The following is a 13,813-nucleotide window of genomic DNA, read 5'->3' on the forward strand; positions in this document are numbered from 1 at the left end:
GTCATCATCAGCCTGATGCTTTGGAAGCAAATGATGAACAAAGGATGGATCTACTAAGATTGCCCACAGAAGTCTAATTCAGGCTTTAGTCTCTCCTCCTCCAGCTGATCCTTGTTCTGCTCTGCAGCCTTGGTGAGTTCAGTAAAGAAGCACATGAAGCAGAAAATGCAGAAGGTTCTTGTTCAGGTGATCCTACAACTTGCAGCGAAACTCCAGAGCAGAATTAAGATTACTGTCATGAGGTACAATCCAACACAGATGGAGGAGAAGCTCAAGCAGCTGATAAATCTCAAACACTGGCAGTAAGAAAACACAATATAGGAAGGGCCAGAGTTAGCTGGTTAGCAGCAACTGAACTTTCAAAGTAACGCCAAGGGGATTGTCTACTAGTTTATTGATTGTAAACAGCATTGTTGTCTCCGTTTTTATTATTCCCGGTGGGAAAGTGCAGAGGCCAGGAGTTGAACTGTGTCTGCTCAGATGAAAAGTGTTTCAGGCAGATTCGCTCTGAGCAAAGACGGTGACCTGAGGGCCATGAGGAAAAAACAACTTTACTTCTTGCATCCGAGTGATTGTGTGCTATTTGTTTTACCATTTCTGGCTAATGCGAAGAAGGAATGCAGAACCTGCTTTTATATTTTGGCATTGCTATCCAATCACATGAATTTATGCCACCTGATCTGTGTTTCCCCTCAGCTCTGATCACCGCAGACATCCAGTTACTTGTAACGCCAAAGACCCACAATGTAGAAATGAGAACACAAGTCAGGCTCCATATTTGTCCATAATTGAAAGAAAAGAGAATACTGCGATTAGACTTACAGCTTTGTTAAATTAACCACTCCAACTGGAAAGTGTCACCGCCACTGTGTTCATTATAAAACATAGCCCAATGCTTCTGCAGGAAAACATTCAGATCAATTTTGTGGTTTATTAAAGAAACAAATAAGACGTCACACTGATTATTGTTACAAATACATGTGCTCAAAAACATCCCTAGAAAATGAAACCAATAATAATCAGTGTGACATTTAAGCATGGCAAACACACTATTATTATACCAGTGAAGACAGGACACGATCTACAAAGAGGGATTAAAAGAAAAGCCAGCAGAGTATGAACACAGTTCTGTTGCAGCAACTTGTAATTTTATGCACTGCGGCTCGTAATAATTACCGAGAACACAGACACAGGACATTAAGTAGCAAATGCTGATATGAGGACAGTTCAGAGTTTGCTGGATTCATGCATCAAGACTTAGTGTAGCCTTTATTCTTCCTGACAGAGACATTTAATAACAAAACACAAATAACATGACCTCCGTTTAAGAACTAAATGACCCGAATGAAAGAGCTCAACTTGGAACTGCTGAACAAAACAGCAGTTGTTGTAGCAAACTGTAAGTTGTAAGTGCAAACTGAAGAACGTTGAGGGCTACAGTTGTTGCAAAAACATCTAACAGCGTGCACAATCTTATTAAAGAAGTCTTATATGGCTTTACCACCCTGTGGTCCCTGAGGTTTTCCTGCTCTCAAATCTGCAGAGTGTGACGCTTTAATGATTTTGTGGGAGGGAAATTTGCAGCTCTGCTAATTCAGCCCTTCCCAATCCTCACCACTCGTAAGGTGAATGACTAAAATATAGGTGCCCGCACCGTTGCTGATGTTGCTGAAATGTGTGATTTATACGACTGCGGTTAGCACAGAGAGCAGCCATGACTCTGGCCCCTTTTACCCAGCAACGGTGTCTATTAAACCTGCACTTACGTATTTTACGGTTGGCAACCTGTGCTTTCATCTTTCAGTCTGTAGTGTTACCGTATTGAGAGTTAGTTTATTGTTCAGTCATAACGTACAGTGCTTGAACGTTTTTCTGTTTTTCCTCATTTTTATGTGTCATATTTTTCCATCAGTGTCAAAAAGTGGCAATGATGAGTGTTTTTTGTGCGTTTTATGTTTGATCTGACGGCATCTCATGCATCAACCAGGACAGGACAAAACAACTTCTGTAAACCACAGATTTAATAAAGATGTCATTTTAGGTTATTGGTTCCCTTCACATTGTAGCTATTGGCTGTGCAAGATGCAGGGGCCCATCAGTGGTGCATGCACGCAGCTGGTGAATTTATGGCTGCATACTAATCAGACAACAGTCCCACATGCATTACAAAAACTGTTTTCATCCCAGTCGCTTAAGCACCCAGTGTGTAATAGTTTCGCTGCGCATTCGACACCAACCCAAGTGATTAATGACGCTGCAGCTGAGTAAATTGCCATTCATGTCTTCTGTGCTGTTGATAAAAATTGTGCTGGTGATGAAGTGTCTGTTAATAAGACACATGAAGGAAACTAAACCTGATATGAATCAACAAACAGATAATAAATGGGCTGATAGCATTATCTGGCTGATGTGACATGATTTCTAAGTCATTTTAAAAAGAAAGAAGCACTCTTTTATAGTGAACAGAACCCATACTTAGGATACCTTTTGATACCAAATTCTGGAAACGTGATGGTACTTCATGTTGTTTGTTTGTTTTCTTTTCTTTTCTGTTCTTTTCTTTTTATTACCGTAGGCAGTGCATTGCTGAGGCTGCAGTACTTCCTGAACTGACAAGCTCAGCATACACATACAAATGTTTTTGTCTTGTCCTTACATGTTGAAGAAGAAGAAGAGGAAAATGCCCAAAAGCACAGAAAAAAACTACACATGGACAAATGCAACTAGTGCAACTGCCACAATAGTCGTCTCCCAAACATTTATAGAAAAGGTGTGGAAGCAATTTGTTTTGTTATCCTACACTTTAACTTTTTTTTCCCTTTGAGACAGTTGCTATAGCCGTTGTGAGATCAGCTATGTCACATAACTTTAGCCTATTATATAAATACACTTATATCAATCCATCCATTCTCTTCCACTTATTCTTATCAGGGGCTGGATGAGCTGGATGATGAGCTGGATGATGAGCTGGATGAGCATTAGGGCTGCAACCCTCAACAGGTTGCAGCCCTAATGCCGAGAAACAGACAACCATTCGCACTCACATTCATTACCAATGGGAAATTTGCTAATTAACCTAACCCCACAAACTGCATGTCTCTGGGCTGTGGGAGGAAGACGGAGTACCCATGCAGACACAGGGAGAACATGCAAACTTCACACCCCAGCCTTGTTGCTGTGAGGCAACAGTGCTAACCATCGTGCCACTGTGCTACCCAAAATATGCATATAAATATTTACTTAAATGCTTAAGCTAATATAATAATTACCTACTTTATACCCCATATTAAAGTCAGCAAACTGTTATATTTAAGTGAAATGATGTGATAATTGCCTTACCATTATATTTTATTAGTAGCCATAGCTGCTAGCTACTAGCTTAGTTAGCTAGCTTAGATAAACTAGTATCTAAGGGGGTGTCCAAATTCATGGGCTGCATCCTCCTGAGGACCCGGCCCACGTAGACCGCGAAGGCTGGGTCCTCAGGAGGATGCAGCCTATGAATTTGGACACCCCTAAAAGCTACCTAGCTTAGCTTTACAGACTGTTAATACGGCTATTGGGTAAATGCTGATAGTTAAATTAATAACATCAACATGTGGTCTGGCCAGGTTAACATTTATGATAACTATTTACTATTTCACTGCTGTTGAAATGGGAGCTTTACTGAACTCTTAAAATTCAGAGCAACTGGTCATGTGATCAGCTGCGAGTGAGGGGAGGGGCTGTGTTTCTGTCTGCAGCACTGCTGGCATTGATACTGTTGCAAGTGAGTATCTAATCCAGTATTAATTTCTAGTATCAGAGCTTTGATTTTCTGGCAACCTTAATCCCTAATGACTGATACACTGGTGGCCTAAAATGGTTACATTACATTTTTTTGTTTAAATCGGGATTTATATTTGAATACTAACAAATAGAAATTTTGACTAGTGAATGAGGAACTGTTACAGGTTATATATTTAGCCAGGTCAATTCAGAAATTTCACTCAAAACCAGAAACAACAATCTAATGAAGATAAACAGATACTTGTTTCAATTGCATTAAAGTGGTGAATCAGCTGACCAGCACCCTAATTCTCTTTAAAGGTGCCATCAGAGTGCTTTGATTGTTGGTACAGATCATCTGTTAAAACTATGACAGGCTAACAGCAATAAATGGCAAATAGGAGACGATTTATTTAATGTCAACACATTTTAGTCCATTTACAACGCCAAGCCAATTTATCTGTCTGTTTCACTGGGGTGAAAAACACTTTTTTACACGGGTCCATCTGTCCATTGGACAGTGTATAAAAATATGGCCAACAGCCTTGCAAATCAGACTGAAGCAGATCTATGCAATCCCCAAAAATCCTCTAATCCAGCAGTACATGCTTCAAAGCTGCTTAATCTCTGATTGTAGGGGCAGACCAGTCCATGTTATAGGTTTACAATCTGGAGAGACTAGGACAGATGTATTTGAATTCTGCTAAGTATCAATGCAGATTTGTACCCGTAGATGCAGCCTGCATTTCAAACACAAAGTACATCATGCTACTTATGGACAAATCAAACAAATGGGCTGGAGAACAAATGCTTGAACTTTGAGTTGGCAAAGTGTTGAGAGCAACAAAAGCGAGACGGAAAAACCATCATCTGAAGCAATTCCTCACATCCACCCCAGATAATGACCAAAAATGAAAATGGATACCATTACTGTCACCGCATTAATAAAAATGACACATAAAGCCACAGCAGCAAATACATTTAAGCGTCTGGAGTCATTAACACGCTGAATTTATTACAACTCCTGTTACAGTTCCTACCCAAAGCTCATGGATAACACCAAACAATCCAATCGGAGGCGTGCAACGATGATGATGTGTGAAGATGTCAGTCCAGCATTACTGGAGACTAATGGAAGTCGGAGAGCTGCTGCCACAAAACACACAGCAGAAAATTATCTGGGTGTCAGACTCAATTACAGTCGCCTTCCCTCGTGAAAAATAGACTAAGTTAGGAGAAAATAATTTGATCAAGAGCAGCAAAGCTAAAGATGGGTGGTTAAGTAAGCACATCTGAAGTCTCGCAAAAACTGCAAAGCTATGGAGAGACGCCTGATTTATGCTGGCTATTAATATGATGGCATCATTGTTACACTGGCCTGGGTTATTTCAGTCTAAGCACTTAGAGGAATCCAATCTCTGCTTAAAGTGGATTAAACAGCTTTTTCTGTCATGTTTATGCTTCCTGCCTGCACCAAAAGTAAGGCGAGGCTAATTCTGAGCAGCCTGAAAACTCTGATTTCTTACTGAGATCACCCTTATCATTGAAAACTCAAGTAATTTAAAGTAAAAACATTGTTGGCAAGGTCATTTAGATATTCTAATATAACCTTTTTTATTTTGAAATCAGTGAAAGGTCTGAATGTCCAAGGAAGCTGGAAGTTGTATTTCTAATCAAGCTAATTAGCATTTCCATTCTCAGATGGGCCAACTTGTTCAAAAAATTGCTGCACATCGCAAAAAACTACGGGTTAGGATGAGAAAAACACACACACATGAATGCAACTTTTCTCAAATGACCCTGTTCACACACCCACCACATCTGTGCTGCTACTTTATAATCCAGCCAGTTTGTGAGAGCACTCCTTTGACGTTAATTAGTGCAGCAGAGTATGGATGGGAGGTGACAGTAACAACCAAGAAGACCCTTGACTCAAATTATGATGGAGCTTATTTGGCGGTGATGGAAACAAGCCATTCCTGAAGCTGCGGACACCGGAGACTGCTGTTTGGGCTTGACGAGAGCTTAGTTATGAGTCAGTGTCTGCAGGAATGTAACAGCATAACAGTGCCATTGTGTAGTTTGCAAATGCCTGCAAGTCAACGGGAGTTCAAGTACCCTTCAAACAACTATTTCGTGAACTGTGCATTAACCCTTCGTCGTCCCTTTCTTAGTTTAGAGTCACGCTGTTGCCACTTCACACACATTTGTGAAGTGTCCAGTGATGATGTGTGGATTTTCTGTGTGCTAGAATTTCTAATCCTGGTTACTGTATGTTTATTTTATTAGTTTAACTAAATAGAGTCCCAAGGTTCTTTTGTTCTTGCTTGTTTGAATTGTTTTTTTTAGTGCAGGGAGTCTTCATAATAGCAGTTCTGCGGGGCACACACAGTCACCATGGAAACTGATGTGATCCTGTTAAAAGGGTGTCTGTAACCATGATAGGAAAAGGAAAAAAAATGTGTTTTTGCTTTTTGCAGCTCCCTCCAGTGGCCAGTAATTTTTTTCATCTTTTTTTTTGGGGGGGGGGGGGGGGGGGGGGGGGGGGGTATGGGGGCGAAAGTAACAACCCAGGGCAGGGTGTTACATCAATACATGAAGTTTGAGCTTGTTAAATCAAACTGCTGCTGAGATAAAAGCTCACTTCCTCTTCAATGGATGTCACAGACTGTTTTGAGAAATAACTTTCATGAGGTTTTATCTAAAGGTCATTTGTTTTCTGCAAAAGATTTTTTTTAAAAGGAAAAACCAACTTCTCATTCTGTGGAAACATTTTTAACCCTTGAAAGCCAGAACCATGAACTAATTCCCCCCAAATTATATATATATGTTTTGTTAAGAAAGTAAAAGTGTTTATTGAACCATTTGACAAATATTTTACAAGTTATAATGAGCATTTATGAGTTTTAAACATATTTAGGAATGCATTTCTGCCGATTTCTGGTAACTACGCAAACACTTCAAGGTCACGGTAATGAGACACAGCTGCAGCAATCATGCGAAAAACTGCTTCTGCTTCATATTTCTTATTAGAATATCCGGATGTTGTCAAACAGGTGAAGACAAAACCACTTTGATAGAGACCACAGAAGTAATAAAGTCTCTAAATCAGCCACTTCCCTCCATGTTGACTGCCTCACAGTTTTCAGGCTCTCTAGTCAGCTTGTTCTCTCCTCCATGTCATGAACACACTGACAGATGTAAGCAGCTTTAGGGACTTTCAGTAGATTATACCACTAGATTTCTTTTAAGTTTCCTTTAAGTCATAGATTTGGTTTATTTGCCAAGTGGTAAAGAAGAAGAAGAAGAAGAAGAAGAAGAAGAAGAAGAAGAAGAAGAAGAAGAAGAAGAAGGGGAAAATTCAGAGTAGGTGTGTGCAGATGAGGGAGAGAAAGAGGAAGGTGGAGAGAGCAAGGGCAGAGTGTGAGGCGGGGGTGAGGGAGGATGCACTGCAGTGCTGACCGCTGCGAGACTCATCCATCCAGAACATGCTGAGCTGCTCTGCTTTGCTCACTGGCTTCAAGTCAACTTCAGAGTCTGAATACGTTCATGACTTTGATTGAGGACTTCTTCGCTCTGCGCAGCACTCGCCCAAACGCTCCAAAGTTATTTAGCATCCCCCACCACTGCCCATTCTCCTTCCTCTTCCTCACATTTGCAGCAGAGCCACATAGTCAATAAATTTATACCTCTTTTAACCAACAGGCTGGCTTCTCTTCACTTTTCACAGCATTACCAGACCAAAGGCTCAGGTTATTCAGGGGATTCAATTATTTAGAAGCTGTTAATGCTTTCATTGTGTGTGTGTGCCTGGAATGAATCAATTACTGAGGCAGCCAGCGAGTGGCTTGCTGTAAACAGCTTGAAGAGACGCAAAGGTGACGTCTGCCACCGATCCATTTAAACGAGTGACAAACTGCATACCCACTACCCTGCAGGACCGAGCTCTGACAGAATTGCTGCCATTGTTACCTGAAGGCTGTTGCTGCTGTGAACACGTGGAAGCGGCTCGCTCTGAAGCCAAACAGACTCAGAACTTATCCTTTGTGCAAACATTTGTGCCTACTCCATGTTTTTTAACCTTAACGTATGCACGATGAAACGCAAACAAAAAAATTCTATATAAGCTTCTGAAAAGCAAACACACCTGCCTGTACAAACAAGAAAACTCCCACAACTCCAAGCACACTTGTCCCTGGTAAGCACTTCAGTTCAACTTATTTTCTCATAAGATGCAGCAGAAAACCGTAGCGCACTATGAATTCATTCATGCTCGCTGTCCGAATTTAAGCCATCACAACAACAGCAGTTTGGTAACAAGATTAAAAATGTCAATTTATTAATTTAAAAAAATGGTTGTTGTTTGTCAGGTTTGCCAGCTTCTGTTTTAGTTAGCAGGATTATGCAAACACCACCATGCTGAATATCATTAAACTTGGTGCAAAGGTGGAGCCTGGGGAAAGGAGAAACCAGTAAAGATACAGATCCCTCCATCTATAGCATTGTGGACACTGGGAGTAACTTTATTTCTAATTCACATTTATGCATGATTTTTTTTTCTTTTATTCTCTGTATATCGATGGGAGTTGATACTTCTATTTTGAAAGGAGAAGACAAATGGGGAAAGTGGGAAGCATCAACTGGTATGTTTTTGAGAGGCTGTGTGGGTAATTCATCCAGTATAATCCATCCAGTATCCATGGCCTTAGACACAGGCGGGCTAGTGCAGTTTGTACTAGCCAGTAGTGTCTGCTTAATAAGCAAGAATTATTAACAGACTCTTCAGACTGAGGGCCTCACACTAACCAGATTGAGCACATCACCAATTATATTGCATCTCCATGGGAGCATGTTTGTTGCTTCTATGAGACAGTTCAGGGCGACTCCTCTTGAACGTGGCTGGTGCGCAGGAGCAGCCACAACCAAAAAACAGTCCAGTCCTTTAACAATGGGACTTGTTGATTCAGGGTTGGTTCTGAGGTCTGTGTGAGTGTGTTCATGGGGCCAATACAATATTCATTTGAATAAGAATGACCTTGCATCTCGCAAGAGACCATTTATTTTTCATAATTCCTGTTAGTAAAGAGTTCTGTTCAATTTGCCAACCTTCCTATACATTAATGCTTTGCATGTATATATATGCAAAGCATTGCATATAGATAGATAGATAGATAGATAGATAGATAGATAGATAGATAGATAGATAGATAGATAGATAGATAGATAGATAGATAGATAGATAGATAGATAGATAGATAGATAGATAGATAGATAGATAGATAGATAGATAGATAGATTAAAAAAATTCTGTGAAAGGTATTGTTTTTGCGAGCACAACTTTGACTGACTGAACTGATTGCAAGGCGTCTGCACCTCTGCTTGCAGCTGTGTGCTGATGTCCCATCAGCAGATGAGTCCAGACATCTCAAGTACTGACCAGGATGGAGGTGTCACTTGGATCCACCTCCGTCTTCTGACAGTGTCAATCAAACGAACAAAGAAAAAAGAGCTTTGAAGATATTATTGTCAGAACAGCAGCTCTTTTTAAATGATTTTGTAAACCAGGTGTGATAGTTGCTGAAAATATCAGCTATCCATACCTAAAGAAAAGAAAAACTGTGGTGACTCTGGGTGTAATACGAAAAAATTTATTCATTAAATTGAGCTATTTATAACCTCCTCCCTCCAATTTCATGGAGCTGAAACATCTGTGACTGTGTGGCGTTTTGGCGGAGTTAGGAAACAGCAGTTTTCCACTGAAAGCTGAACCCCTGTGATGTTACACGTTTTTAGCCAGAACTGCTGGGAGTTTGTGAAGCACAATAAACCTACAGTAGAGTTGGCACAATCGCCATGTACTACCAGTCACACAAGCTATATGATAAAAAGCAAAACACTTCAGCAGCCTCTTCGTATCCCTGCAATAAAAAGTGTTTTAAAATGACAGCGAAGAGCACAAAGGGAAAAAAAGAAAAAACAAACACACACTGCGCTCAAATTCACCACCTTTTGTTCCCTGTAACTGCTGTCAAACCACGCTGTGTAGTTCAAAAATATAAATCACAGCAACTGTACTGAAAAATACAGTTATTTATCGTAAATCCACTGTCACTTCACGGGGAGTAGCCCACGGTGCAATAATGCGCCCCGGTGTTTCCTACATCGCTCATTGTTCGGCACACTTTGATAGTGTCTGACGCTCAGTACTGAATCATATCCGAGCTGCAACAGAAGATGTGAAGAAATCCCATCAATTAACAGAAATCCGGCGTACACGGCAGCTCGCGTGGGGCGTTAAACGTCTCATTAATACAGTTTCCCTTTGCGCAAGGACCGTGCGTAAAAGGGTTCATCCCGACGCTTCTTTGGTTTAAATCATAAAATAGTCCTACCTCGCTCATGATGGACAGTAATGCCGACGTTTCCCTCCCTGCTTCCACTGCGTGTCTTGTTGGAAAGTGAAGTTTCGGGCACGGTGATCTTTAGAAGAGTGGCTCGCCGCGGACAGAGCAGCTTTATAAAGCGTTAAGCCCAACTCCTCCGTGTCATCACATCACTAATAAACCAATAGGAACGCCGTGGGCAAATGTGTGTCCCAAGTCACCACCCAACTTCTTCAAGCTTTCATACGCTGTGTAAGCCCTTTTCACGGTGATCAGCCAAACGGAGCCGCTGTCTCCTGTTGATGAACACCCACTCACAAAATGTGAGCACCGGGAGGCATTTCATGCGCCAGTCATCATGTCATCAATAAACAGCAACATGTACCACTGTCATTTTCACCTCAGCGTGTGCGCCAGTGCGAGCTTCGTGGCAAAAACTCAGTAGTAAAATTAGCAGCTTCTTTAATTTCCCTTAAAAAGGGCAATATTCACTGCTGGAAATCGGCTTTATAATGTTTGTGGGAGTTCTCTGTTGTACAATTCCTCTTATATTGCTTTGCATTACATTACACTCGGATACAGGATTAGTTATGCCTGAATAAATGTTTACGCTGGCTTTTTCTTTCATGGAATCTCAAACAATGCTGAATTTATTGCATCAGAGAGTTTAAGATTTGGGGTTTAAGTTTATTAAATTTCTTGAAAATGAAGGTGCTTGTCTCCATTAAGAATATAAAGTATTTCTAGTAATCCTTTTACTGCAATCTACAGTAACTGTATCCAGCCCTGTCCATTTCCCTTTTCATCCCATTCAGCATCTATTTCAAATTGTAGTAGGTAATCATCATTTGTCCTCAATCCCTTGATCCATTTTAAAAATTGCATGCAATGTTTCTCAAACTGAACATTTTAAATAGCAAGCAGCTTCAATCCGGTATCCAGAAGGTAACTTCCATCTGCATCATGTACATGTACATGGAAATTGCCTCAGATAAAGAGGAACAGGTCCAGTATTCACAAAGCTTTGATGTGGATGCTATTTGAAGGTTGTTCGGCTTTCTTGTGGACTATCACTGGAGTGCCTTGAAGTCCCAGTGGAGTTCAGATAGATGGAAGAAGAGGAAAGCACTTACAAATGAAGCCTAACGGCGCTGCTGCGCTGACCTGTGTGAGTCTCAGAGTTAATGTCAAACGCTGACGAGCTGAGGCGGATTTGTAGTGAAAATGGCTTTGGGTGTCTTTGTTCTGCAGAAACAGACCTCGTCAGCTTGAGGTAGTTGGAGGAAAAAGAAGTTGCTATGCCAAATGTAGCAGCTAGTAATGCAGCTGGTAGAGGGTTACAAAGTTAGTGCAAAGCAATGTACTGCTGCATTACAGCTACTTGTATTAAAAACAGTTTACTCCTTGTACAAAATGACTGTTTGTATCACTCAGTATGTCTTCCTTCCTTACCCTGAAAGGAGAACATACTCGATGTGTTACATCACTGTGTTATAGACAAACTCAGTGTCATTGATGAGTTACTGTGTCCTACAGTGCCCAGTTGCTCTGCAAACCTAAAAAAGAACAATAGGGTTACAAAAAATGAATGTTACAGAATATAAATTCTTAATCTAAGAGCGTTATTGAGCACTTTAAAATGCAACTTGAAAGTTATCTTGCTCTACAGTATTCAATTCAAGCATTTGCTCATGCAAGGTCTTTTTAAAACTCCACTCAGTCTTTAGCTCACAGAACTCCAGCTGCTAAATCTCTCTTTTATAGTTGTTCATACATATAGATTATTAGCATTTGTATCCACATTTCAGAGCTATAAAAAGTTTTCTATGGACATAGTTGCATGTTTTTTTCCAGCATGAAGTTGTGGCCTAGTGCAGCCAAGCTGGAAGTTCCGTAAACCTGCATTATTTCTAATGGCCAGCAGAGGGAGACTGCTGTGGCCTCATATCTCACTGGATTTCCTGTTTATGGTGACAATGGCTAGTTTTAAGTAGAGCGGAACCGATATATTGGCTATTGGCTGTTAGCTAGTAGCCAATAAACTATGTTATGATGTTGATGTTGAATAGTTTGTCCACTAGAGGGCACTTTGCAATTTACCTGTTAGCAACACAAATGTTTGGAATACCACAAACCCGACAACCAGAATCAGGTGGAAACGAGTAATCCACAACTTGCTTTGTCAATAAAGCAATATTTTTTTAAACTGCTTTGTTACAATATCTTAGAAAGAACTCACAAATAACTGGTTATTTTTTATGTTTTTTAAATCACCAAATATCGGTATTGGTATTAATCTTAAAAGTTCCCATATCAGTTTGACTCTAGTTTTAAGTCACTGATACTTGTTCACATTGCCAGAAAATGCTGAGGATTTTCTATGAGTCTGTTGTGGCCAGTGCGATCCTCTATGCTGTTGCATGCTGGGGGAGCAGGCTGAGGGTCGCAGATGCCAACAGACTTAATAAACTGATCCGTAAGGCCAGCAATGTTGTGGGGATGGAGCTGGACTCCCTCAAGGTGGTGTCGGAGAGGCGGATGCTGTCCAAGATAAAGACAATGTTGGATAACACCTCCACCCACTCCATGACATGCTGGTCAGTCACAGGAGCACGTTCAGTGAGAGACTGAGATTACCAAAAAGCACCACTGAACGACACAGGAAATCATTCCTGCCTGTGGCCATCTCCCTGTACAACGCATCCACTTAACACACTGTTTGCTGCTACAACTACACATGTTTCTTTTCCAAATATTTATTTATAAGTGACTTATGTATGTATGTATGTATATATATGTATATATTGTACTATTCTTAGTTAGCGTATTGTCTGTCTTGTCTTAATGTTGGTTTAAAATGGAGCACTGTAACAAAAAATAATTTCCCCCAGGGATCAATAAAGTATTCTGATTCTGATTCTGATATGATGTTCATTTCCTCAGTGGAAAATCAACAGTTTAGCAGAGTGTGGTTATCAGATCCAGTCTTTGCATGTGCTTTGTGGCTCCAAAATCCTGGAATCCTATTCATTAAAATTTTATTTATAGTGCCAAACAGTTCCCCCAAGGCACTTTATATTGTAAGGTAAATACGCTACAAAAAATACAAAAAGAAATAGAGAAAACCCCAATAATCAGATGACCCCCAATGAGCAAGCACTTTGGTGACAGTGGGAAGGGAAAACTCTCTTTTAACAGGAAGATACATCTAGCAGAACCAGGCTCAGGGAGGGGCGGTCATCTACTGTGACCAGTTGAGGGTGAAGGGGGGAAGACAGGACAATGGCATGCTGTGGAAGAGAGCCAGAGATTATTAATTACTAATGATTAACTGCAGAGTGGCATGTCAACACACAGTGTTTAAAGAAAAGATCATGACAAACCAACAGCAGTCTAAAAAACAAAGACATTTACCCACAAAAGGGGGGCTGCCCGAGACTTTTGCTCTAATTATCGAGATAACAAAGGTGAAGGAAGTCATATATACATGTAAGTCTGATGACTTACATGGTGTTCAGTCTAGCAGGACACAACAACTCTTTGAACTGCTGTGAAACACAAGTACCCAAAAACTCTCCTCTGTATAGGATTGCATAAATGTTCAAACTGTGTGATTTCAGCAAGAGTTCTGGCATGCAGAGACTATAATACAATCATTACAC

The 13,813-nt window shown here is 40.6% G+C and overlaps 1 protein-coding gene across 1 annotated transcript in view; it reads right to left on the reverse strand.

Moving 5' to 3' along the window:
• The window catches only part of pcp4b (Purkinje cell protein 4b), a 44,449-nt gene extending 34,119 nt beyond the window's left edge, over nucleotides 1-10,330 (reverse strand). Inside the window, exon 1 of the mRNA XM_085380079.1 lies at nucleotides 10,161-10,330. Coding sequence (XP_085236205.1) covers nucleotides 10,161-10,169 — 9 coding nt within the window. The 5' untranslated portion in view covers nucleotides 10,170-10,330. The remainder of the gene's footprint in view (nucleotides 1-10,160) is intronic.
• Nucleotides 10,331-13,813: the final 3,483 nt, after the last annotated feature.

This window comes from Rhamphochromis longiceps, linkage group LG14, assembly GCF_057381845.1.
Source record: "Rhamphochromis longiceps isolate RC_006_pf linkage group LG14, R_longiceps_female_GT1.1, whole genome shotgun sequence".
In the NCBI taxonomy this organism is placed as follows: Eukaryota; Metazoa; Chordata; class Actinopteri; order Cichliformes; family Cichlidae; genus Rhamphochromis; species Rhamphochromis longiceps.